Raw genomic sequence first — 24224 nt, forward strand, 5'->3', positions numbered from 1 at the left:
AAGATAGCACAAGGGTTAAGTAAGTTTTTTTGTCTGTTCAGATCCCCTCTGTTAAATTTAAAGCTTGAGTTAATTTTATTACTTTGACCTCTTTTAAGGGCCCATTTTTTTTGCCCATTTACAAGTTTTGAAAAATAAATGAGAAAATTTTTGATAAAATTGTTTGCTGTCCTTGTCTTATACTGCTCGGTCCACCACACAGTAACATATAAAAACGTGGATTGCTGTGCTTTTTAGCTTCGCATCGGCCAAACTGGTATTGGCAAAGCAGGCTAAAGTTCTGCAGAACCTCCCAGCAATAGATTCTAGCTCAGCGACCTGATCGATCAGAGGGATGTGTACAACGCACTGAAAGAAAGGCCGACATCGTGGCGAGGAGCGTTACCAGTTTATTTCAGCGTGTAAGAAGCGTGTCTGCAAAGGTTCAGCAGAGCAGACTGAGTGATATGTAAACAAAGTACCGCTTTGCCACATTAAAGCAACTTTACTTTATTCTGTCATGCTGCCTCATCATCACACTTTGTTTTGGAAAGAATCCCTCCCCCCCCTTATTTTTATTTTGGCTCCTGAACCATTTAAAAGTACTGGAGAAGCGACATTAAGCAATGTTAAAAATAAATAGCATTTTATTTCACCAATAGAAACATATTGGTTAAGGCACATTCATTCTTTGTTTTTTCTTATACTGAAAAGATTTTGTTGTGGAGATCAGACAATGGTGACTGTTCCCTTTCTATATTTTAACTTACCAAAATAAACACTATGAATTTGCTTTGATAAATGCAACTTATCTATGAGATACAGTTGCAGTGCTTAACATTGTGATCATTTAAATAAACTGAATTTGACCATTTTATTACATTGGAACACATTGAAATTCAGGTCGTTTTTTTCAAAGTCATATTAAAAATAAAAAAGAAAAAAGAAAATATGTTTCGGTAAAATATCGGGATACATATCGTATCGCGGGGCGTGTATCAGGATACGTATCATATCGCCAGACTCTTGCCAATACACACCCCTACTGAAAACGTATTGAAATCAAAAATCAAGAAATCCCATCAGAACGGTTTCTAAAAAAAGGAGGATTAAAGACCTTGAGACTGGATCTCACCCAGTTAGCTGTGAATGGTTGGAGATAAAAACAGTCAAAAGTTAGATCCCATGTGCTGCTGCTAAAGCCTCACTCTCCCAAAAGCAGATTTCTACTATTTAAGACACTTACTTTAGGATAAATTTTAGTTTGTTTCAAAATGAAGAAATAGAAGCTTTTTTTCTTAAAGCTGTGAACAAACATGAGCAGGAAGAAGAAAAAAACCTCTGAAGTTACTTGAAGGAGGAGCTGTTAAAGAGATGAACCATATCTTGACAGTACTTTATGTAGAAAAAATACAAATCTAAAAACGTGTTTAAAACACAAAAACCAAAAGTCTTTACAATAATGTCCTTGACATCAGAATCCTTCTTTCAAAAGGAATTTGGATCAAAAGACCTTGACAACGGGTCTCAGTCTCATTTATAGTTTGATGAAAATGTAGATTTAGAAGCTTGTTGTTCAAAGCTGTGAACAAACATGAGGAAGTAGAAAAAAACCTGAAGTGACTTGAAGGAGGAAATACTAACCACAGGAAATTGATGTATTTCTGTCCAGAGTGTTGTTGGCTTCAGCCTCTGACAGAAAAGACTGAGACAAGAAGAGACAGAGAAGAGCAGAGGAGAGAACAATGTTTGACTTCACATCACTTCACTTCCCTCTGTTTCTGACATGGATGCTCACATTTACAGGTAAGAAACATGACAGAGATTCAAACATGACCTTTCTGAAAGCATGGAACATGACTTGTTGTGTTCTTAATGCTAATGACAGCAGGCTGCTAACCACATTGACTTCAGTGTATTCTTTAAACATGCATGTTAAATGTCTAAGATGTTCATGAAAAGGATCAACACAACATGTTTGTGTTTCTTTCTTTCTCTAAACTGTAGACGCTCAAACATTCAGACAGAAGACTGTTGGAGTTGGAGATGAAGTCACTTTGAAATGTGAAAATGGAAATGATTTCAATGATGGATGTTCCAGAATCACCTGGCTGTACACTAATTCAGGAAAAACATTTTCCCCGTTTGAACACGGGAAGATTCACAAAGATGTTGGATCTAAATCAGACAGACTGAGTCTTACAGAGAAATGTTCTCTGGTGATAAAGAAGATCACAGATGAAGATGCTGGAATTTACAACTGCAGACAGTTCAACACATCAGGACACATGGTGACCGAGTTTCAGGTTGGACTGAACGTTATAAAGAGTAAGTTTTGATTTTAATATTTGAAGTTTTAAGTTTGTGAATATGAGAATGAAGCATACATCAACTGATATGCTGACATGATGAAGACTTCTATTGTTTGATCTTTTCTAAATATCTAAATATGAAGTTATTTATATTTACAAATATAAACAGATGCTTTGTGAAAAACAGTTTTTATGTTTCCAATAGAAAATGACAGATTTTAATAGATTTTCTCACATACATCAGATGACATTTGTTTCATCAAACTTCTGCTTTGTCGTCTTTCAGAAAATGATGTCAGATCAACTAGAAAAACACTTAAACCAACATCCAAACCATCTTCTGCATCAACATCTGCAGATGAATCCACAACAACCGCAGAATCCATTCAGTCTACATCCAAACCATCAGCTGCAACAGATCATCTCTCTAAAACAGGTATGTGGTTGATGTCATCGTCTCGTCTGAAGATGAAGTCACCAAACAAACACGAAGGTTGTCAGAAATAAATCAGTGAGAATGTTTTAGAGCTGAGGGTTCAACTCTCACCTGTCAATCAAAAGACTAAGTCTCTGTTTTTGCTCAAACTTCCAGTCAAACATAAAATGACTCGACATGGAAATTATGATCCAGTTAGTTGTTTAACAAAACACCACTAGTTACTTTATGAGGAGTTCGTGTCATCTGGAAAATTCAACACTTCTGAAATCATCAGAGAATAAATGAGATGCTCAAACACAGTCAAGGTTCAGAATTGAACCAACAACTAATCACTCAGTATTTAGCTGCTCTTCCTCCTGAGGTTCTTCCATCTGTTTGAAGAACTCTTTCCACCACCAGACAAAATTCAAAGTTGGAGGTTAGCAGCACTTCACCCATCCCAACTGAAGTCCTTTAGAGGTGCAGAAGCTAAGATTTAGATTTAAAGTAAATTCTGGACTATAAGACGCTACTTCTGTCCAGCACTTAGAGCCCTGCGGCTTATTCAATGACGCGGCTAATTTATGGATTTATTTGGCGGCCGCCTTGAATGTTCTTCCAGTCTCGGAGCGGAGGCTGAATGAATAATCCAACTTTGAGCAGCAAGCCAATTAGTTATCGACACACCTGTAAGCAGCCAACCAGCATGTACTTGATCTCAGCTATTAGACACTACAGTCATGGTTCAACAAAAAGAAACACGCATGCCCGGCCGCATCCATGAATCCTTTGGTTCCATTAAACCCAACGTGCACATGATCGCCACTACAATATGACGCAGGTTTCAAGTTAAAAGCAATCATTAAAAGCAGCGTGAAAAAATCCACCATCACCTACGGGTTTGGAAAAGCCGGTCAGCTGCGTGACGGAGAGAACAGCGCATGCTCAGGAGGGAATTTATCTCTGAGTCATAGTGACACTAGCCCAGGGGTGTCAAAAACATTTTCACCGAGGGCCACATCAGCATAGTGGTTGTCCTCAAAGGGCCAGATATAACTTACACATTTAATTAAATGTAATGAAAAATAAATGTAACTACTCCTTAATGTTAAATAACTCATTATTTATTTGTTATAACATTTTAAAATGACAATTGCAGTTGCATAAAAAAAACATATGTTTGCTTGTTACTCTAACATAAATCCTTTTAAATTTTATTATGTCAGGTTAGGTTATATGGACAGTGTTTAAGTCCTAATGTTTAGTTGCTCATTCCAATATTTTAAGTCCGATTCCCCCTAGATATGAATAAAAACACACTAATTTTTGTCCATAGTTTCGTCCATTGAAAACTTTTATGCTCTCGCGGGCCACATAAAAGGACATGGAGAGCCACATTTGGCCCCCGGGCCTTGAGTTTGACACATGTGCACTAGCCCATCTATTTAGCAGCTCTGTAATATACGAGATGATCTTCTAAACGTGCTTTTATTATTGTTATGGTTATTATGAAGCGCCTGTTCGCTCATCATTTTATTTTCAATCTGTGTGGTCGGTGCTTTCTTGTGGCAGAACGAAGCCGGAAGTACGGTTAGGTGAAGGCTAACATGCGCTAACAACATTTAGCCTTTAATGAACATGAATCGATGCGGGAAATGCCGCAATCTGCAGCTTGGCTGCACTTAAATATGTGGGAATAACATCAGCCTTTATTTTGTCGGGACACGACTGAAAACACAAATCCACGTAATTGTTTGAACAGTTTTTAAGAACTAAGCGGCATTTTGCTTTGAAAAGCTCACACCGCCCCAAAGCCGCTGTGTGAGCTGGAGACATGCTTTCCTGAATTCGGCTGCTCGTTCACATAGAGCTGCGGGACAGATGGCAGTCTGAAGGCTCCCACACGTAAAAAAATAAAATCCTATCTGTCGATCATAAACAAGACGTATTAAGTCAGATTGCTCTGCACGGACACGATTTGCTCCGTCCACCGGTAGCCGCGCGAAGGGACCGGTCGCAGTGGGGACGAAGCGCTACTCCCTGGTGCCGCCCTCACTAGGGGTGTCGGAGAAGATGGGAAGGGGGAGACAAGTTGCCCGCGGTGCAAGGGCGGAGCGCAGAGGCGTCCGCGGAGCAACTGTGTGTCACTGTTGTGGAAGGAAACTTCTGGCGCACGTGCTGCGCAGAGGCGTGCGCTTTTCAGTCGCCTTTTCAGTCGCCAGAGCTTTTCAGTGTGCTGGAAGACTCAGCCAAAGAAGTTTTTCTTTAATTCAAGTGGGGATGTCGGATAGACAGAAACATGAGCTGACACAGTCGTGTCATCTAGAGGAAAAGAAAAGAAAAGCCAAGTGTCATCAGCATCAAAGTGGTGATGATGTTTGTGTTCCATTTTATTGAGAAAATGTGTTGAATGGTTTGATTCTCCTTGAAGGTGTTTGGTGGAGGATCATCTATGTTCCTGTGGGTTTAGCAACACTCTCAGTCATCACTGCATCAGTCTGCATATGGACCAGAACACAAGGTGACAACACAAACACATGAAACTGTTACAGACACAGACTATGACTGATTCTGACTTTTTCCATGAAACATGAGCTGAGTTCATATTCTGTCCTTATAAAGTAGAACAAAGAGTCAGAGTGATCAGTTTGTGTTTCTCACAGGAGCAGAATGATGAATTGAAGACCTGCCTGCTTCTCCTTGACTCCATTGATGACCACATTTTAAAGTTATCTTCTACTTTTACCACCAAATGATGGAAGACCAGCTTTAGATCATGACAGAAATCATTTCAGAGGAGAAATTGTTTTTAAATTCTTTTTTCTAAAGAAACTTAAGTCAATATTTTCAGACTTTCTTTAAAATAAGCGGGACATCATTTCTACGTGATTATTTCATGTTGATTTTTACTCAACATGAAATAAGTCAGTTCAGAAATCTCTGACTCACCTAAAAAGAGAGAAATTATCATCTCAATCTGTACAGAGAGTTACAATATTTCAAACAAACAGTAAAGAATGTGGATTATTTTTTAATTCTTCAATCTGTATGATTTAATTTCCCACTTTAGTGCTTCTTGATCCTTTAAAGAATTACACTGACCAAAAATATAAACGCAACACTTTTGTTATTGCTCCCATTTTTTATGGTATGAACTCAAAGATGTGAAACCTTTTCCACACACAAAAAAACCACTTCTCTGAAATATTGTTCACAAATCTGTCTAAATCTGTGATAGTGAGCACTTCTCCTTTGCCAAGACAATCCATCCCACCTCACAGGTGTGCCATATCAAGATGCTGATTAGACAGCATGATTATTGCACAGGTGTGCCTTAGACTGGCCACAAGAAAAGGCCACTCTTTTTTTTCCATCATTTTTTTCTAAATGATGGATTGTTTATTCATGATCTCATAAAGTGCAGCTGTTTTCCTGCATTACCTGCTGTCTGTATGTCTTTCTGACACCAACTAAACGACAGGCAGAAGAAGAATACATTGATGGAAAATAAAGACACGTCATCAAAATGTCTACAATAGTTCACAAAGACTGACATTATTAGCATGAGCTGAGGAACCTAAAGCAGTGTTTTTCAACCTTTTTTGAGCCACGGCACACTTTAACCCTGACAAAAATCCCGCGGCACACCAGCATCCAAAAAAAAAAAAAGCAGAAATTCATGGTCTGTATTGATTGACACACACACCCCCCCCCGCGCCCAATCTCACGTGGATTTTTGTGATAATTGTGGCAGAAAAAGCAGGAAGTTGCGGCTGTTTTTTTCTCAGAGATGAACCACCAGCTAAAGACGAGCTCTAGCTGGTATTTTTGTTAGAACTGAGCAACTTTATCAGCAGAATTAAGAACAAGGAAGTGAAGACTTTAACCACTTCTGATTGGTCAGACTGATGACATGTGATTAAGTCTTCAAGAATGATTGGCGGAGACAGTTAAAGGGGCGGGACTTTTCCTTACACAGTTATAGCTGCAGCTAAATCGCGGTACCGTGATTCTTATCAAAATGTCTTTAATAGAATTAAATAAACACAAAGAAAAAGTAATTTTAATATCTTTTATATTCCTAATTACTCAGTGTTTTATCAGGACCTGTTTGGATGAACAAAGAGCTGATTTCCTGGAGATGGAAAATGTTTTTAGATCAGTTAATGAGGGCAATTTCTCCACGGCGCACTTGACCATCTTTCACGGCACACTAGTGTGCCGCGGCACACTGGTTGAAAAACACTGACCGAAAGGCCAGTGATCCTGGTGTTGCGCAACAGGCAGCTCTCCGTGTGCCCGTTCCACCTGGCAGACAGAGCCCACACCACCCCTCCTCTTTTCGTTCTCACTCACGCAGCCGCGTGTGTCAGAAGTCGGGAGCAGCTGCAGGGACGGGGATTCAAAGGTTTCAGGCTGTTACAAACTCTGATAGGACAAACAATAGAAACCGAATAGTGGACGACATTTTTTTCCAAGCACTGAGCCGCTGTCACCACCGCCCCCACGTTAAATCTGCGCACCGCACAATAGGCTCCGTGCACGTAACTAAGGAGTTCTACTTCCGCTGCCTTGAGTGTGAGACCGACCATTTCCGGTTTGCGACTTCTATAGCAGCGACACGGCAGATTTTGATTGCGAAAGATGGCATATTTCACCCGTTGTCTACAAGGTCTCCCAAAAATCGACGTGAACGACATCTACAGGATTGTTGACCAGTGCATGGGCAAAATATTGTGTCGAAAAAATAGTGTCGAAAATACCGGAAGGGAAATGTGTCCCGTTGTAAACATACCTTGCTGTCACATATATGCAGCAGCTCGGTAATATACGAGGCGATCTTCCAAACGTGCTTTTATTAATGTTATGAATATTATGAAGTGCCTGTTCACTCATCATTTTATATTTAATCCTTGTGGTCAGTGCTTTTTTTGTGGAAGAAGTACGGAGCTGGAAGAAGAACCCAGTGTTAGGCTAACAACACGGGCTAACAACATTAGCCTTTTGATGGACACAAAATCCAGGACGAACCACGTAAATGTCTGGGAATAACATCAGCCTTTATTTTGTCAGGGCACAACTAGAAACACAATTCCGTGTGATTTTTTTGAACAGTTTCTAATGACTGAGATGGCTGTGTAAGCTGGCGGCTCGAGCTCTGCTCTGTCCTCGTGAGTCCGGCAGCCGCTAACCCAGAGCGGCGGGTCGGCTCGCAGTCCGAATTCTCACACAAAACAAAACAACAAAACGCACACGTAACGAAGCACCCTCCCCTCAAACACATTAATAAATCCAGCTGCTCTGCTCAGAGAGGTTCACTCGGTCCACTGGCACCGGAGCCCGAACGCAGAGCTCGGTTGATGCCGGGTCCAGACATCAGTGGGCACGCATCCCCCCCGCATCTCCCTCGTGAGGGGTGAAAGAGAGGGGAGAGCCAGCAGGGCGAGAGCGGAGCGGCTGGTTGGTCCCGTATGCGCTCCAAAGCTTTCTCTCAGCGAAACACCATCTATGCATGACGTAAACCAGAGCAGTAGTGACACACGATCGGAATGACCGTTTACATCAGAGGTGGGCACTGAGGGCCGCATTCCTGCATGTTTTCCAGCATACCCTGCTCTGGCATGTTCTGATTGGCTGGACACACCTGAACCAGGTAATCAGCCACGAATAGGGCAAGATTATTGGCTGGACACACCTGAACTAGGTAATCAGCCATGAGTAGGGCAAGACTATCTGGAAATCATGCAGACACACCGGCCCTCGAGGCCTGGAATTGCCCACCCCTGGTTTACATGAACAACGATATGTATAACCCACCTATCTCGATCGGAAAGAAATTTTGATCCGAACGAGTCTCTCACCGGGGCACAACGATGCGAACGGTGTGTTTACATGACGCATTTTCTTTCCGATTGCTGGAAATACGAAAGACGACTCGTCTTGCTTGGGGTGAAGTCCTCCCGCCGTGTTCACAATCCATTCGGCTCTCACCGACAGATATACTGGAAAGCTATGAAAGCTTATAGTACTATTGTACTTTGACAAATTCGCACACGGGTACACAACAATGTTGTGATGTCTTTGTCACGCGTTGAAACACCAAACGCCTGTCTTTTACCCCAAAGTCGCTCCTATTTACTCAAAACTAGCAACTCAACAAAACTCCCCACAACAATAACACGACCAACAGGAAGTTGTCGGCCTTACACTCGAAACACGGAAGTTAACCGGAAGTTCTATCGTGCACGTAGGCTATTGCCCATATTACCTGTGCCTAAAACCGCCACTACCGCGCTCCCCCAAGCGATGCCAGTAATAATAAGACATCCTTGTACCTTCAGTTTGACTGCTGGGTCAAATTGACTCGAACAGTATCTATGTGATATAAACATGCAGGGGGTGGTTGCATATATGTGAGATGAACCATTTTCATAACACACGTTGATTACGCTAATTAAGGCAAGCAGAATAAGTTTCATGCTGAAAAAAATCCTTTTAACTATTTTTTCTAGACGTTTAAACTTTAAAACGGGTCAATTTGACCCGTAACATAACAGGAGGGTTAATGGAGGAAGAAAGGATTCAAGTGGACAGCTGCAGGGAAACCCCCACGCCGTCGGCGACAGCTTCATCGGGCTGCAGAGATCCTGCAAACCACCCATCAATAAATAAAAGATGAATAAATCGTAAATTGAAGAAATGAGCTTACAAACATTTGGAACTTTATCAATAAACATTCAGATCACCTGTTCAACTAAGTATAGTCGGTCTGCTGCTGCCCCGTATGCTCACATCCACTTTGAATCTGGAAAATTAAGAGTTGTTTTTTTTTTCGTACACTTGCTTAGGGAAAAGGATTAGGGCCATGGAGAAAAAAAAAGGGCATAGAAAATTCTGACTTTTTCTCAGAACTCTAAAACTCTGTTGCACCGAATACTGTAGTTTGAAACTGAATTATTTTTCGCCGGCAGGGGAAAAAAAGTCCTCATTTACGTTGTGCTGAGGTTAATGCTATTGCTGTGGTTATGTCATTGTGTTGCGGGTAATTTCGTTGTGCTTCGGGTAATGCCGTTGCATTTTTTCTTTTGTATGTAGTGTGAGCCCTGTCAGCTACCGTAATCTGGAACTCTGAAAAGCAATGATTTTTTTAACAGATTAAACAGTGGTAAAAGAGATTGAGTTTGTGGAGTTTTTGGAGACCTTAATGTTTAGCTCGCTGCTAAGGCTAAATCTACGGTGGCCCTGAAGTGCAAAGCATTCAACAAATCACTCGATACAAAAAAAATTTAAGATCACAACAATTTAAAAAAAATGTTAGAAAGCTGCATTACATTTTAGAAAACAAAACAAAATTTCAGAAACCAAATTTAAAAAACAAAAATGAAAAAAATTTATTAACTTATTAACACTGACACATTTGTAAGGCACCTATAATATCAGTAAATGCATCATTAGCATCTTGAAAACATCCTAATAATAATGCTTGTAAATGTGTTAACTAAGTAATTTAAAAAACCTTATTAGACTTATTGTACTAATAAATGTCTTACTAACACCCTATAAATTCATTTATAATGCTTGTTAATGTGTTAACAAAGCTTGTTAAGGAATCTTAATATAAAGTGTTACCAAAATAAAAAACATTTCAGAACACAGAATTAATTTCCAGAAAAGAAAACGAAATCTTAAAAAATGAAAAACATTTCCAAACCGGAAGAGGCAGGTACTATGGGACAACGCTGATTGGATGATGATGTTTGTCAATCATTTGAACTGAAAAGTATTTTAAATGAAGCGATGCCGGATTTTATCGTCCAAACAACAATCTACAATGATAATTCACGTATTTCCCATTTATATATCAAATAAAAATTGCAGCAAACTGTTAATCAACTTTTAAATTCTTTTTTTAACATTTCGCCTAACACACGATCACACGGAAGTAGTTTGTGAGCGCTTTTACTATGAACGCTGTGCGCTAATGTCTACGGCTGCGAGGTTCACACTGTCAATCATCTTCAGGTAAGAATCAATTCTGTGATCTTTTCTTTTGTCAGTCACATTTCTCTAAGGATGTTGATTTTAGGATGTTAATTAAAGTCCTACTTTGAAAAGATTATTTTTTTTTATCTCGCGCATGCGCAAAAGGAACCCGATGGAGACGAACCGTCTTCACATGATAGCCGTTCCCGTTTTCGGTGACAACATGAGAGAAAAAGCTCCGAGCCAGCCTGGTTCTGTGATTTATACAGTAAACAGTTGTGGATTTTCCTTTATGGGCTTCTTCATGCAGTCAATCAAATGTTACGTTTACATTCAGCATTTACTCAGCGTACCTGTCAGTCACATTTATTAGAGGAAAAAATGCATCTGGGAAAAGTCTGTTTGTGCTTAACAACTTTCTCAAATAGAGTCATGTCAGGAAAGGTTTGTCCACATTGCTGCTCAGCATCACATCCAGAGGAAGATGCACAGGTAAGGGACGCCAGTTCCTGCTCGTACATGCTTGCAGCTTCCTCTGCACTGGACTCCGGCTCCATTGAAATCCCTGACAGAAATAAATGAATAAATTAAAAATAAATCCCCGACAGAAAAACATCAGCTGCCGTTCATCTTTCATTCAGGAAAAAGTTGAGTTCATCAAAATGAGGAGAAAATGGATTAAACCAGAAATTCATTAGGGAGGGGTCAAAACACCAAACTCAGAATAAAATACATTATTTCAGTCTTATAAAAATACATTCGAAAACAATTATGTATTCCTCCTCTGCCTGAAAGACTAAAATGTTTTTTAAAGATTTTTTTTACTCTACAGACTTTGCCACTGTTAGTTACACACCTGGACGTGTCTGATGATGTGCACATCCAGTCATTTACTGTCATGTTTCTGTGCACTGACACACTCTAAAGTCACAGATCTTAATAGTGTGAATAAGAAGCATTCATAAATGTTATTCTGAGACACAAACTGCTGCAGTTTACCTGACAGCTTTGCTGATTTATGCGGCTGGTACACCTGTCTGAGAATCCTGCCCACGTGACCCCCCCTCTCCAGCTGATGAGGTAACCTGTCATTAACGTATGACTGAAGGATCTTGGATCTGTCTGTAAACACCCACCTAGAAATCACGTTTAACGCAACATTTATTAGATCAAACAAATGTGCCTCCATACCTTATCTGTGGATGGCGGGACTGCATTTCCTGATGTGCGCCGTCTTTAACACCCGTTTCTTCGCAGCTGCTGCTTTAGACAGAATCCTCTCACGACATTTTGAAACATTTGTAAACCTGGTTGGTGTTGATATTTCTGCGTGCGTTCTGCCATCACATCCGCTAAATATTCAAATATTAACGTTTAAGTTAACGTTTTATCGTCCTTCCCTTTCTTTGTTTACCTGCAGAACGGACGTCATCCACACAAACTACTTCCGGGTGACCGTTCTGCTTCAGACGAAATATTCAAAAAATAATTTAAACCTTCATTATCTGTTTGCTGCATTTTTGATTTAATATGTAAATGGGAAATACGTGGATTATTATAGTACATTGTTGTTTGGACGATAAAATCCGTCGTCGCTTCATTTAAAATACTTTTCAGTTCAAATGATTGACAAACATCATCATCCAATCAGCGTTGTCCCATAGTACCTGCCTCTTCCGGTTTGGAAATGTTTTTCATTTTTGAAGATTTCGTTTTGTTTTCTGGAAATTCATTCTGTGTTCTGAAATGTTTTTCATTTTTTAATATTTCATTTTTTTCTGAAATGTTTTTCATTTTTTAATATTTCATTTTGTTTTTCTGAAATGTTTTCATTTTTTTGTATTTCATTTTTTTTCCTGGAAATTATTTTTTTTTCTGAAATGTTTTCATTTTGTAATATTTCTTTTTTTTTCTGGAAATTAATTTTGTTTTCTGAAATCTTTTTTTCTTTTTTTTCTTTTTTCTTTTTTATGTTTTGGTTTCTGAAATTTTGTTTTGTTTTCTAAAATGTAATACTGCTTTTTAAATTGTTGCTGTGATCTTAAAAATGTTTTTGTATCGAGTGATTTGTTGAATGGTTTGCACTTCAGGGCCACCGTAGGTTTGTGACCAGCAGAAGCTGCAGCTAAAAGTTTATTTATAAAACACTTTTGAAAAATGTTGATAAAAGAACTGTACAGGTAAAGATGCAAAATCAACAACAAAACATTTAAAAATAGAGAAAAACCAAATCAATAACAAAATAGTGACACTTAAAATCAATGCTGTCAAATTAAGACACATCAAACTGTTGAAAAAAGTCATTTAAAGGGCCTATATCATGTAAAATCAATTTGTTTAGCTTTTTAGTGTATTATAATGTTCATTCCTCACTATAGACAACCCCAAAGTGGTATTTTGATCAATTCATGAATTTCTGAGTACAGTGTTTACCCGCTAATTCGAGTTAAAATATTTGCGGTTTCACATGTTTGCAGATTATTTATTTATTTATGTGATGCTTTCAGTTCATTACAGAAACTCAGACAGCTCAAGACGCCTTTATGAGACTTTTGCGTCTGGTAAAGTCAATTGCTCTGAATAAAAAAACTCTTTATGTTGAGCAATATTCCAATGTTCTTTAATGAATGTTTTACAAAGCATCAGAAATGTTTCAGAAGGGTTTTTGGTGAGTAAGGATCAGTGACGGACATTCTTCAGCCGTGGGGGGATGTGGGGGGGGTTCTACTTATTCTGGATTATTCACAGACGTCTCTGGTCTCTAACCCCCGTGAATATGGGGGGAATACTGTATTTGGATCTAATTTACTCTGAAAGGCTTAAGAAAATCATGGGATAGGCCCTTAACAAGTGTTTTAAGCAGGTTCCAAGCAGCAGCCTCAGAAGCTCCAGATCTGAATATTTTTGAATCAAAGAAATCACAGAAGTTAAGAAAATCCATGTTTCAGACACTAACAATAAAATAATTGAAGAAATCATCCTGCCTTGAAGGCATCCATCTCTGTTGCTGCTACAGTCAAAGCGTCATCTATTTTAGTAAGTTTATGTTTTAAATTATTTTATGTTTGACTGATGTTTAAGAAAGATGAAAATAATCATTTAACAGGTTGTTTCTTCTAAATTGAACAAAAACCACCTTTGTTCTCTCTGTTCTGTAGTATTTATTCCAGACATACCTCCTTTAGAGAGATGATCTGTTGCAGCTGATGGTTTGGATGTAGACAGAACTGATTCTGTGGTTGTTGTGGATTCAGCTGCAGATGTTGATGCAGAAGATGGTTTGGATGTTGGTTTAAGTGTTTTACTTGTTGATCTGACATCATTTTCTGAAAGACGAGAAAGCAGAAGTTTTATGAAACAAATGTCATCTGATGTATGTGAGAAAATCTATAGAAAAAATGTTTTTTTTCAGAAAAAAATATTTTTCACACAGCATCTGTTTATATTTGTCAATAATTTCATGTTTAGATGCATAAACTAGAAAAGATCGAACAATAGAAGTCTTCATAATGTCTGCATATCAGTTGTTGTATGTTTCAGTCTCATATTCACAAACTTAAAGCTTCAAATATTAAAATCAAAACTTACTCTTTATTAAGTTCAGTCCAACCTGAAAATCTGTTTCCTGTTTTCCTGATATGCTGAACTGTCTGCAGTTGTAACTTCCAGCATCTTCATCTGTGATCTTCTTTATCACCAGAGAACATTTCTCTGTAAGACTCAGTCTATCTGATTTAGATCCAACATCTTTGTGAATCTTCCCGAGTTCAAACAGGGTAAATGTTTGTCCTGAATTACTGTACAGCCAGGTGATTCTGGAACATCCATCACTGAAATCATTTGCATTTTCACATTTCAAAGTGACTTCATCTCCAACTCTGACAGTCTTCTGTCTGAATGTTTGAGCGTCTACAGTTTAGAGAAAGAGAGAAACACAAACATGTTGTGTTGATCCTTTTCATGAACATCTTAGACATTTAACATGCATGTTTAAAGAATACACTGAAGTCAATGTGGTTAGCAGCCTGCTGTCATTAGCATTAAGAACACAACAAGTCATGTTCCATGCTTTCAGAAAGGTCATGTTTGAATCTCTGTCATGTTTCTTACCTGTAAATGTGAGCATCCATGTCAGAAACAGAGGGAAGTGAAGTGATGTGAAGTCAAACATTGTTCTCTCCTCTGCTCTTCTCTGTCTCTTCTTCTCTCAGTGTTTTCTGTCAGAGGCTGAAGTCAACAACAACCCACACTCTGGACACAAATACATCAATTTCCTGTGGTTAGTATTTCCTCCATCAAGTCACTTCAGGTTTTTTTCTTTCTTCCTCGTATTTGTTCAGAGCTTTAAACAACAAGCTTCTAAATCTACATTTTCAACAAACATAAATGAGACTGAAGTAAATTCTGAATCTAAGTACATTTGTGTCTCTGAAAAAGTAGAAATGTGGTTTTGTGTAAATGAGGTTTCAGCAGCATCACATGATCGTGTGATCTAGACTTGGACTGTTTTATCTTCCAGCATTCATAGCTAACTGTGGGAGATCCGGTCACAAGGTCTTTTGGTCCTTTTTTGAAAGAAGCATTATGATTTCAAGCTTTTTACATATCAAGGACTTTATTGCAAAGACTTTTGGTTTTTGTAAATTTCACACATTTGTAGATCGATTTTGTATTTGTTGATGTGAAGTAAAAAATACTTTAAATTCTATAAATAACTTTGGGTTTGTTAACAGAAACCCTTTTTATTTATTTATTTTTTTTGGACATGAAGTAGATTATTACTTAGTTATGTTACTTAGTTAAGTAGTTATTTTGCCCCACTTGGAGGGGAAAGCATTAAATGAAGGAAACACTCATGGCAAGTGGAGCTGAGGCCCTCTGGCAGGAGCTGGAGCACCAGGGCCTGGAGTTGGCAGCTATGAACTGAGTCTGCCCAGCGGAAATTTTCTGCTCTAAAGTGAATTCAAACCTACTCAGAAACAACTGGACAGACTCGGCTGTCAGCACTGACTTAATGAAATAGAAAAAGACTTCTTGAGGGAACTGAAGCCTGATAATCTACATGACAAGGTAATCAAACTGTTTAACAATGGATTTTGTCTTCAAATCCCATTTTTTGATGAGTGAAATAAATAACATTTTTCAAATGTATGTGGTAATTTTCAATCTTTTGTGCTGGCTGTCGTTACATAATGAGATTTGTTTCTAATTTGATAATACAGTTTTTTTAGAGGCATAGAAATCACGTGGTTGATAACGTATGAAACGCCATATGCATTGTTGGGTCAAACCACGGTTCAGATGTCACTTGTGTTTGAACAGTTGGGCACGCTGTTCCCTGTATATAATACAAATGAATCCCGAACCTTTCCCGACAAGTTCTATTGCTTCCCCTGTATTGGAATCTGCAGACTGAGCAGAGGTTCTTCCAACGACAGCTACAAAAATAACACAAGTTGTTGTTAAATAAAATATTATCTCAAAGTCCAAATGAATTTAGTACTTAGCATTTTTCTCAACAGTTATCGCACTGACAGTAGGTTTTATCCTGCACTCTTCTTAAAGATGGCACCGTTCTACTTTGAGACGGTTCCAAAGCGAGCAACTCTGGTGGTAGAGGAGTCTTCACTGGAGCAGATGAAACTGGTGAAAAAAGACAGTCAGAAACAGACAGGACGCTGCAGCAGAGGAAAGCTGACAAATGATCCTCAACACTCACCTGCATGTGTAGCAGCAGGACAGCTGGACCTCTCAGGCTGGTCTGGATTCAGATAAACAGAAATTTCCCTCTCAACAGTTCCAAAACTTGTAGGCACTTCATCTACTATTTCCAAATCCAATAGCTTCTCAATCTCTATCAACGACCTATACGTACTTCCCTCCTCTCAGGTAAAGAGTCTGGGTCTCATCCTCAACAGCTCACTTTCTAGCTCACTATCTCATATTAATAACATCACCCGTTCTGCTTACTTTCATCTCCTCAATGTGTCCCATCTCCGCCCTTCTCTCACTCCTCATACAACTGCTGTACTTGCTCATAGTCTTGTCACTTCTTGAATCGATTACTGTTATTCCCTCCAGTTTGGTTTGCCCAATAAATCTCTCAAGAAACTGCAGCTTTTCTAAAATTCTGCAGCCTGCATCATAACCAGGACCCTATTATCCCACCACATCACATCAATTTTCCAAAACTTAAACTGGCTTGGCCTTAAAACAAAGAATTAGTTTCAAGATTCTCCTCATAACCTTCAAAGCACTCCATAACCTGGCTACACTCTACATTTCTGATCTTCTTCACTATTCCATTCCCTCCTGGTCTCTCCACTCCTCTTCCTCTCTCCAACTACATGTCCCACCTGCCCGTCTTGCCACCATGGGGGGCAGAGCTTTCAGTCGCTTTCCCCCCAGCTATGGAATTCTCTTCCTCCAGATCTATGCAATACTGATGCGCTGCCACTGTTCAAATCCAAACTCAAGACTCATCTCTTCAAAGAATCATACAGTTAATCCATTCAGTCAACACAATTTCACTTGTCTGTTTTTCTATCCTGTTTTTATGTCTTTATGTTTATTCATGTTTTACTCTGCTAATTTCTTATTGATGTTTTCTTCTGTTTTTCTTATTTTTAACCTTGTACAGCGACCTTGGGTGACCTGAAAGGCACTTGAAATAAAATGTATTATTTTTATTATTATTACTAATGCCCAAATTATTTACAGTTCTTTGTTAGTAATTGTGCAAAACCCCTTAAAACCATGTAAGAAAACTTGCTCAGTAGAACAGGCGTGGTATGTAAATCAATAAATGAATAATTAGTTTCATTTTTTTATCTTTTGATTGACCAGGAAAGGTACCATTTTGATGTAATAATCCATGTGTAGCCACTTTATTCTGACGTGTTGGATGTTGGTTTAAGTGTTTTTCTAGTTGATCTGACATCATTTTCTGAAAGAGGAGAAAGCAGATGGTTGATTAAGCAAATGTCATCTGATGTATGTGAGAACATCTATATAAATGTGTCATTTTCTATTGGAAACATGAAAACTGTTTCTCATACAGCTTCTGTTTATATTTGTCAAACTATAAAACATCTAACGTTCAAACATCTAAATATTGTCATATAGGGAGGGCTGGGGAGCATAAAGGACCCCAAAATGCAGATACGGGAGGCACACGGTTTCAGAGCAAGGGATTTAATTAACAAGAGGCGCTGCAGAGCAGGGTAAAACAAAACAAAAGTCACTGTGGGCAAAACTTGAAAACATGGCAGGAGACAGACATGGACTAGACAGCCAGGGAAGAGACGTTAGTGACGTTAATAGACCAGCACAAGAGGAAGGCAGAGACAAGATTTAAATACAAACAGGAATGACAAGACACAGGTGAACATGATAAAACTCAAGAACATCACAAGACAGGAAACCTTTCAAAATAAAACAGGAAACAGAACTCAAACATGACAGAGACCAAAACGGAAAGCAAAAACCAATACAAAAGAAACTCAAACAAATATTTGGATTTTTTTTATTCTAGAAAAAAATTCAACAAACAATAGAATCAACAAACAATAGAAGTCTTCATTCATTCGTTCTTTTGTTCATCTTCTTCCATTTTATCCCTTTCCCTTTGAAAAGAAAAACCTCTTTATGTTGAGCAATATTCCAATGTTCTTTAATGAATGTTTTACAAAGCATCAGAAATGTTTCAGAAGGGTTTTTGGTGAGTAAGGATCATTCTTCAGCCGTGGGGATGGGGGGGTTCTACATTTCCATTCCCGCCCGATCTCTCCGCTCCACTTCCTCTCTCCAATTCCATGTCCCACCTGCCAGTCTTGCCACCATGGGGGGCACAGCTTTCAGTCGCTCCGCCCCCCAGCTATGGAATTCTCTTCCTCCAGATTTACGCAATACCGAGGTCGTAGCATAACTTGACAGGTAAAAACAGAAATTCTTTACCAGAATCCTTGGTGACTAACTCACCTCACGACCTGTCGTCTAGCGAGGGGCTTGGGGAGTGTAAAACGCTGTGGGCAAGCAGAAACCAAATGACCTTTTGTTCCACAGTAGAAAACATGCTCCGGCTTCGCGTCTTTTGCGACGCTCCTCTTCGGACAGTCTTGAGTGGCAGATCTGCATGGGTTCATCCGGAGATTTAGTGGGAACGGGAATCTAGGTATGCATGCTCTGACTGACGGTTGGAGTGTGGAGTGGCTTAGCTGTGGGACTTGGGGGTGTATGGCTTCATTTTTTTTTACACTCTCGTAGTCTGATGTCCGACCTGAGCGCCGCAGAAACTAGCTCCTCGAACAAGCGAGCTTCAGGTTGTTGACAGAGATGGTCTTTTATCTGCTCGTTCAGCGATTGGTAAAAAATACCTTTCAGAGCTAAATCGGGCCAGCCAGCTTCGACCGCTACGATGCGAAAATTGACGAGATGGTCGCAAACGGGTCGGTTCCGCTGTTTGAGAGCGAGTAGCCGCCGGGTCGCCTCTTCCTGTTTTCGAGGTTGGTCAAATATAAGGCAGAACTCGCTGAGGAAACGTTCATAAATAAGGTGAGTAGGATTGACAAAGAGAAAGGCTTGAGCCCACTGGAGAGCTTTATTTCTTAGAGAATTAACTATGAGAGTTATCTTACTGTGGTCCGTTAGATAGTATCTGGGGGCTTGTTGACATATCAGCAGGTACTGCAGTAAAAATCCTCTGCAGGCTTTCACGTCCCCGAAGAATGGTTCCGGTTGTAGTCGGATGTTTTCAGGAGCGGCGCACGGACAGGTAGCGGAAGCAGCGGTGTTGCCGGAAGATGTTAGGCCTGGAGCGGAATTAGCATGGAGTTCAGTTAGTTTTGTGATGGTTTGTGTGGTGCCTTTTACACATGAAATCAAATCCTCTTGAACGGTCGTGATCCGAGTGATGGCACTGGAGAGGAGTTCCAGAAAAATCCCTTGCTGGGAGACTGTCTGCCGAAGGTCTTCCGGGTCAGCTGGGTCGGGATTATGGCCAGTCCGCTCTGTCATAGCTAACCCAGACGCTGGAACCCGGAAGAAACAGAGAGGAGGACGAGCGTGCCAGGTAAATGGATTTAATGGACAGGTAAGTAAGAGAGCGTGAGCAGGATTTATGGTGTCCACAACACGAGGGGCAGACTACGGTGGCGTCAATGGTGGATTCCTCCGCAGGTCTTGGGAGGCGTCGTCGTCTTCGGTGGAGATCCGGGGAACAGGAGGAATGGCAGAGGCTCGAGGTGTGTCCAGAGTAGGCAGAATGAGGGTTCCGGGCTGAGGCTGATTCAGGCGACCACTTGTGGCTATGGATTCCTGGGGGTGAGTAGAGAGAGATATTAGGTGCAGGCTTGGCATAGCGAGAGAACAAAGAACTAGACTTGGAGACCAAATATGCACCATCAGGGGTAATGGACTGGCGAAGAATGATGATCCTGGAGCTCCTTATGAAGGCAGGTGAGGCAATGAGGTAAGTGGTTGCAGCTGGGATGAATCAGGAGCCAAGTGGAGAGGAGAGGGGAAGAAGTCTGACAGAGGCACCATATCAGTATTATTGTTATTATTATTACTAATGACCAAATAATTTACAGTTCTTTGTTAGTAATTGTGCAAAACACTCAAAACCATGTAAAAAAACTTGCTCAATATAACAGGTGTGATATGAAAAGCAATGAATGAATAATTAGCTTAATTTTTTTATCTTTTGATTGACCAGGAAAGGTACCATTATGATGTAATAATCCATGTGTAGCCACTTTATTCTGACGTGTTAAGACGTGTACTTTTTTGTAATTCTGCTTCTTTAGGACTGGCTTCTTTCAATCATTTTCATACCAAACCCATGCAAATAAAATAATTCTGTATTTACCCCTGACAACAAACAATGAATACCTTAAGAATCACAAAAGCAATCACACAAAACACCTGCATTAGTACAGAACGTGGCCAACCAGCAAACAGAAGAAAGGAAAAGGTGATCCTGGCGGTGGCAGCAGCAGCAGCTAGACCTTTACTCAGTGAACCGGAAAGAAAAAAAAACGTAAACATATGAATATGATTCTATTTGAACAGACACATTTAAAAGTGCTTAGAGTAAAGAAAGGACTGATCTAAGACTAACATGTAGTCTTATATCAGTTTTTCAAAGGTGGATGAAGGTGGAAAGATTTCATGTTATCCATGGACACCAGTGAAGATCACAAATCATTGAAGAAAAAAGGTTCAGTGTACTGTCTAGTGGGTCTAGATGACCTAACTCCCCATGTCAAAGTGCCTAGGATGGCACAAAGGTTACGAAATACTGGGAAAGCGGTAAAATGCCACATCGGTAAAATCCCAGACTGGTTAAGTAAACCAGTCTGGGAATTGATAAGGCAGTGGAAGCGTCTCCGGGAGCACGCGTCGGTGCTTTACAGCTGTATTTACAGTTCAGATGGACAGGGAGACGCTAATCAGTTTGTGCTGCCTCAGTCTTTACAGGAATCCATTCTTCACTCACTGCATGATAAGCATGGCCATGAGGGCACCGAACGGACTTTGCAGGTAATTCGGTTGAGTTATTATTGGCCGAACATGTATTCAGATGTGGATAAGTGGGGCAGGAGCTGTGACAGGTGCGTGCTGTCGAAAGCGTTACAGCCAAAAGTAAAGACTTATATGGGGTCAGCCTCTCAACCTCATGAAATTCTGGCAATAGATTTTACTGTGTTGGATCCGGCTACTGATGGCAGGGAGAATGTTTTGGTGATGACAGATGTGTTTTCAAAATATACACAAACGGTCCCTACAAAAGATCAATGAGCTAGCACTGTTGCAGAGGCACTAGTGAAACATTGGTTTCAACTGTTTGGTCCCCCAGCCCTTATTCATTCGGACAGGGGCAGAATTTTCAAAGTAATCTAGTACACCAGCTTTGCAAACTGTATCAGGTTGACAAAAGCCGCAAAACTCCTTACCATCCCTAATGGAATGGTCAATGTGAACGCTTTAACCGCACACTGCATGACCTCTTACGAACATTACCACCTGAGCAGAAACGTAGATGGCCTCGGCACCTTTCTCAAGTTACATTCGCCAACAATACGACTGTCCATCAATCAACTGGTATGACCTCATTTTTCTGATGTTTGGCAGAGACCTGAGGTTACCAGTAGATTTTTTTGGTGAGAATTGAAGCAGAACACAATCTCTCTATGGACGAATGGCTTGAGGTGCACCAGAGCTCTTTAGCTGTGGCCTACGAAGCGGTGCGGCGTAGGATAGAAAACATCAGGGCACAAAGAGACCTGAAAATGCAGGATCAGTGTCTGGCCCCAGATTTTGAGGAGGGTGATTTCGTGTACACTAGGAATCATGGAGCTAGGGGAAGGAATAAAATTCAAGATCTTTGGGACCCACCTCCCTATCATATTCTTTGTCCACCATCTCCATAAGGGGCTGTGTATTCTGTCGCCCCTGCAGGTCAGGATGGCCCCCTGAGATGGGTACACAGGACAGAGTTACGGAGTATCCCTGAGAGGAAGTTGGCTGAGGATGTTTTGGTAAAGGCTCTGGAGCATGCACAGGAGGAAGCTGGTGTTAATAATGGTGTTGAGCTTCAATTGGATGACCCATTGAATGTACATGATGATGAGGTACCACCTCAGATGCAACCTCCTCAAGGTCAGGAGCTCACAGAAGAAACTGACATCTCTCTAGTTTGTGAGCCCAGGAGGTCAACCCGAAAAACAGCAGGCCAACATTCCAACCCACAAAAATTGCCTATGTAACATAAGGTCTCGGTGGAAACTACATCGTCGTCGACGATGCACTTTGAGGGGGAGAGATGTAATGGGAGGCACCTGAGGGTGTCGTTACACCCATAGTGTTGGAGTACTGTGCCCTGCTGTCCTGTTTGAGTTTTTTTGGTTTTGTGTTTTCAAGGAGCGCACTACTTCTTTTCTATTTTGTTTGTCATTTCTTTGTTAATAGTCACTTCCCCTCATTTTTGATTGGACACTATTTTTAATGTGTGCCATATCTGACCGAGTGATGCATCACAGTTTTCTTTAATGTTCGAATTTTTTTGTTTTTGGTTTTGCATCTATTGTGATTATCTTTTCTGCATGTTTGCTGCGGTCTCATAGGTATGGTATTGCACTGCGAATTATCCTCCTGTGTTGATAAAACTTTGACTTGCTTCACGGCAGTTATCATTTTTCTTGGTGCAACATTTGTCCTGTTAATTTTTTTATTATGCATCAGACTTTAGCTTGTGCTCTTGTGTTTTAACAGCGATCTGATCAAATCTGGCCGCAAGATTGTTGTTGTTTTCTCTTCCTGTACGCTCTTCCTGTAAAATCCTCAATACTAAGAGGATGTGGAAACAGCGCCCCTAAAATCTCACTAGTGGTGAAAAAATATCTTACATCCGTAGTGTTAAGAACTAGAAAAAAGAAAAAAAGTCCAAGTGTCACACTCACACCAATCTGTCACACACCTAGGTGTGCAAAATTTGTTCTCTGCATTTGACCCATCCTTTGGAGGAGCAGTGAGCAGCAGCCTTAAGGGTCTTGCCCAGGGACCCTCACTGGGTGATGTTAATTGCTAGCAATTGATATGGTAATTGCCCCATTACCATTGTTCATTCCCCTCCTGTGTGGCAGCTTTTCACCTTACCAACCAAGCTACCCAGCTGCAACTACCATAGAAAATGAATGGGAAAAGTTAAGAGTTAAGCTTAACCATTTTCGGGCTCCCGCGCGGCTGCATCCAGAGATCCTGTGTTCAAGACCAGTTTTTAACAATTTTTTAAATTTTGCTTTGCATTTATTTCCTTCATGTGATGTGTGTTTTGCTGTGTCAAGCACTTCTCACAGAAAACTTAAAACTAGTGTTTTACGTAGATTTTTTTATCGTCATTACCAACATTGTTTTGTTTTACATGTTTTCATTATCATTTTCACATTGAAGTGTTGCAAGCTTAGTTGAAGCATGGTATACACCCACTCTGCCACCAGATGCAGCTGTTCTGTGTGGTTTCAAAGCCCTGAATGGTTGAATCCTTTTTCTGGCACAATTACATGAACCCCTATAAAAGCTTCATGGGGCTTCTTAGTGCAAAAACCTTTGTTGGTGATTACAGCCTCAAGACGCCTCCTGTATGGAGAAACCAGTGGAATACATTGCTCAGGTGTGATTTTGGCCCATTCATCCACACAAACTGCCTTCAAATCTTCAAGGTTCCGGGCGTCTCTTCTGTGAACCCGGATCTTCAGTTCTTTCCAAAGATTTTCAATTGGATTCAAGTCTGGTGATTGACTGGGCCATTCTAGCAGCTTTCTTTTCTTTTTCTTCAAGCAGTTGAGTGTTACCTTGGCTGTGTGCTTGGGATCGTTGTCTTGCTGAAAGATCCACCCTCTTTTCATCTTCAGCAGCCTGGCAGATGACAGCAGATTCTGATCAAGAATGTCTCCATACTTTTCTCCAGTCATTATTCCTTCAATGATATGAAGTCATGCTGAAAAACAGCCCCACTTTTTGAACTTTTTCAA

The 24224-nt window shown here is 40.2% G+C and overlaps 2 protein-coding genes and 3 long non-coding RNA genes across 33 annotated transcripts in view; 3 read left to right on the forward strand and 2 right to left on the reverse strand.

The window, feature by feature from the left end:
• LOC105358101 (uncharacterized) overlaps nt 1-19426 on the reverse strand; it is a 29886-nt gene extending 10460 nt beyond the window's left edge. Inside the window, exons 1-4 of the mRNA XM_078950154.1 lie at nt 19329-19426; nt 14803-14943; nt 14281-14601; nt 13869-14018 (exon numbers count right to left, since the gene is read on the reverse strand). Coding sequence (XP_078806280.1) covers nt 13869-14018; nt 14281-14601; nt 14803-14863 — 532 coding nt within the window. The 5' untranslated portion in view covers nt 14864-14943; nt 19329-19426. The remainder of the gene's footprint in view (nt 1-13868; nt 14019-14280; nt 14602-14802; nt 14944-19328) is intronic.
• LOC105358100 (uncharacterized) lies at nt 1321-9880 on the forward strand. Its single transcript, XR_013657398.1, has 5 exons — nt 1321-1785; nt 1987-2307; nt 2578-2727; nt 5141-5230; nt 5373-9880. It is a non-coding gene; the product is annotated as an uncharacterized LOC105358100 (long non-coding RNA).
• On the reverse strand, nt 10966-11813 carry LOC144994026 (uncharacterized). The gene is made up of 2 exons (XR_013657400.1): nt 11692-11813; nt 10966-11257 (listed from the first exon to the last, which is right to left on the reverse strand). It is a non-coding gene; the product is annotated as an uncharacterized LOC144994026 (long non-coding RNA).
• On the forward strand, nt 14352-15972 carry LOC144994027 (uncharacterized). The gene is made up of 2 exons (XR_013657402.1): nt 14352-14468; nt 14904-15972. It is a non-coding gene; the product is annotated as an uncharacterized LOC144994027 (long non-coding RNA).
• LOC110013731 (uncharacterized) overlaps nt 17835-24224 on the forward strand; it is a 33598-nt gene continuing 27208 nt past the window's right edge. For 10 of the 29 annotated variants that reach the window (XR_013657375.1, XR_013657371.1, XR_013657377.1 and 7 more), the window contains exons 1-2: nt 19646-19783; nt 19870-22232. Coding sequence is in view for 4 of the 29 variants with exons in the window: in XM_078950159.1 (XP_078806285.1) it covers nt 19604-19783; nt 19870-20013; nt 21163-21234 (396 nt within the window). In the remaining 25 variants the exon portion in view is untranslated. Of the gene's footprint in view, nt 18866-19603; nt 19784-19869; nt 22233-24224 lie in introns of those variants that run through there. The other 19 variants (XR_013657367.1, XR_013657368.1, XR_013657369.1 and 16 more) reach the window with 12 other exon arrangements.

The sequence above is a fragment of the Oryzias latipes genome, chromosome 7 (assembly GCF_053564925.1).
Source record: "Oryzias latipes strain Hd-rR chromosome 7, Olatipes_Hd-rR_3.1".
In the NCBI taxonomy this organism is placed as follows: Eukaryota; Metazoa; Chordata; class Actinopteri; order Beloniformes; family Adrianichthyidae; genus Oryzias; species Oryzias latipes.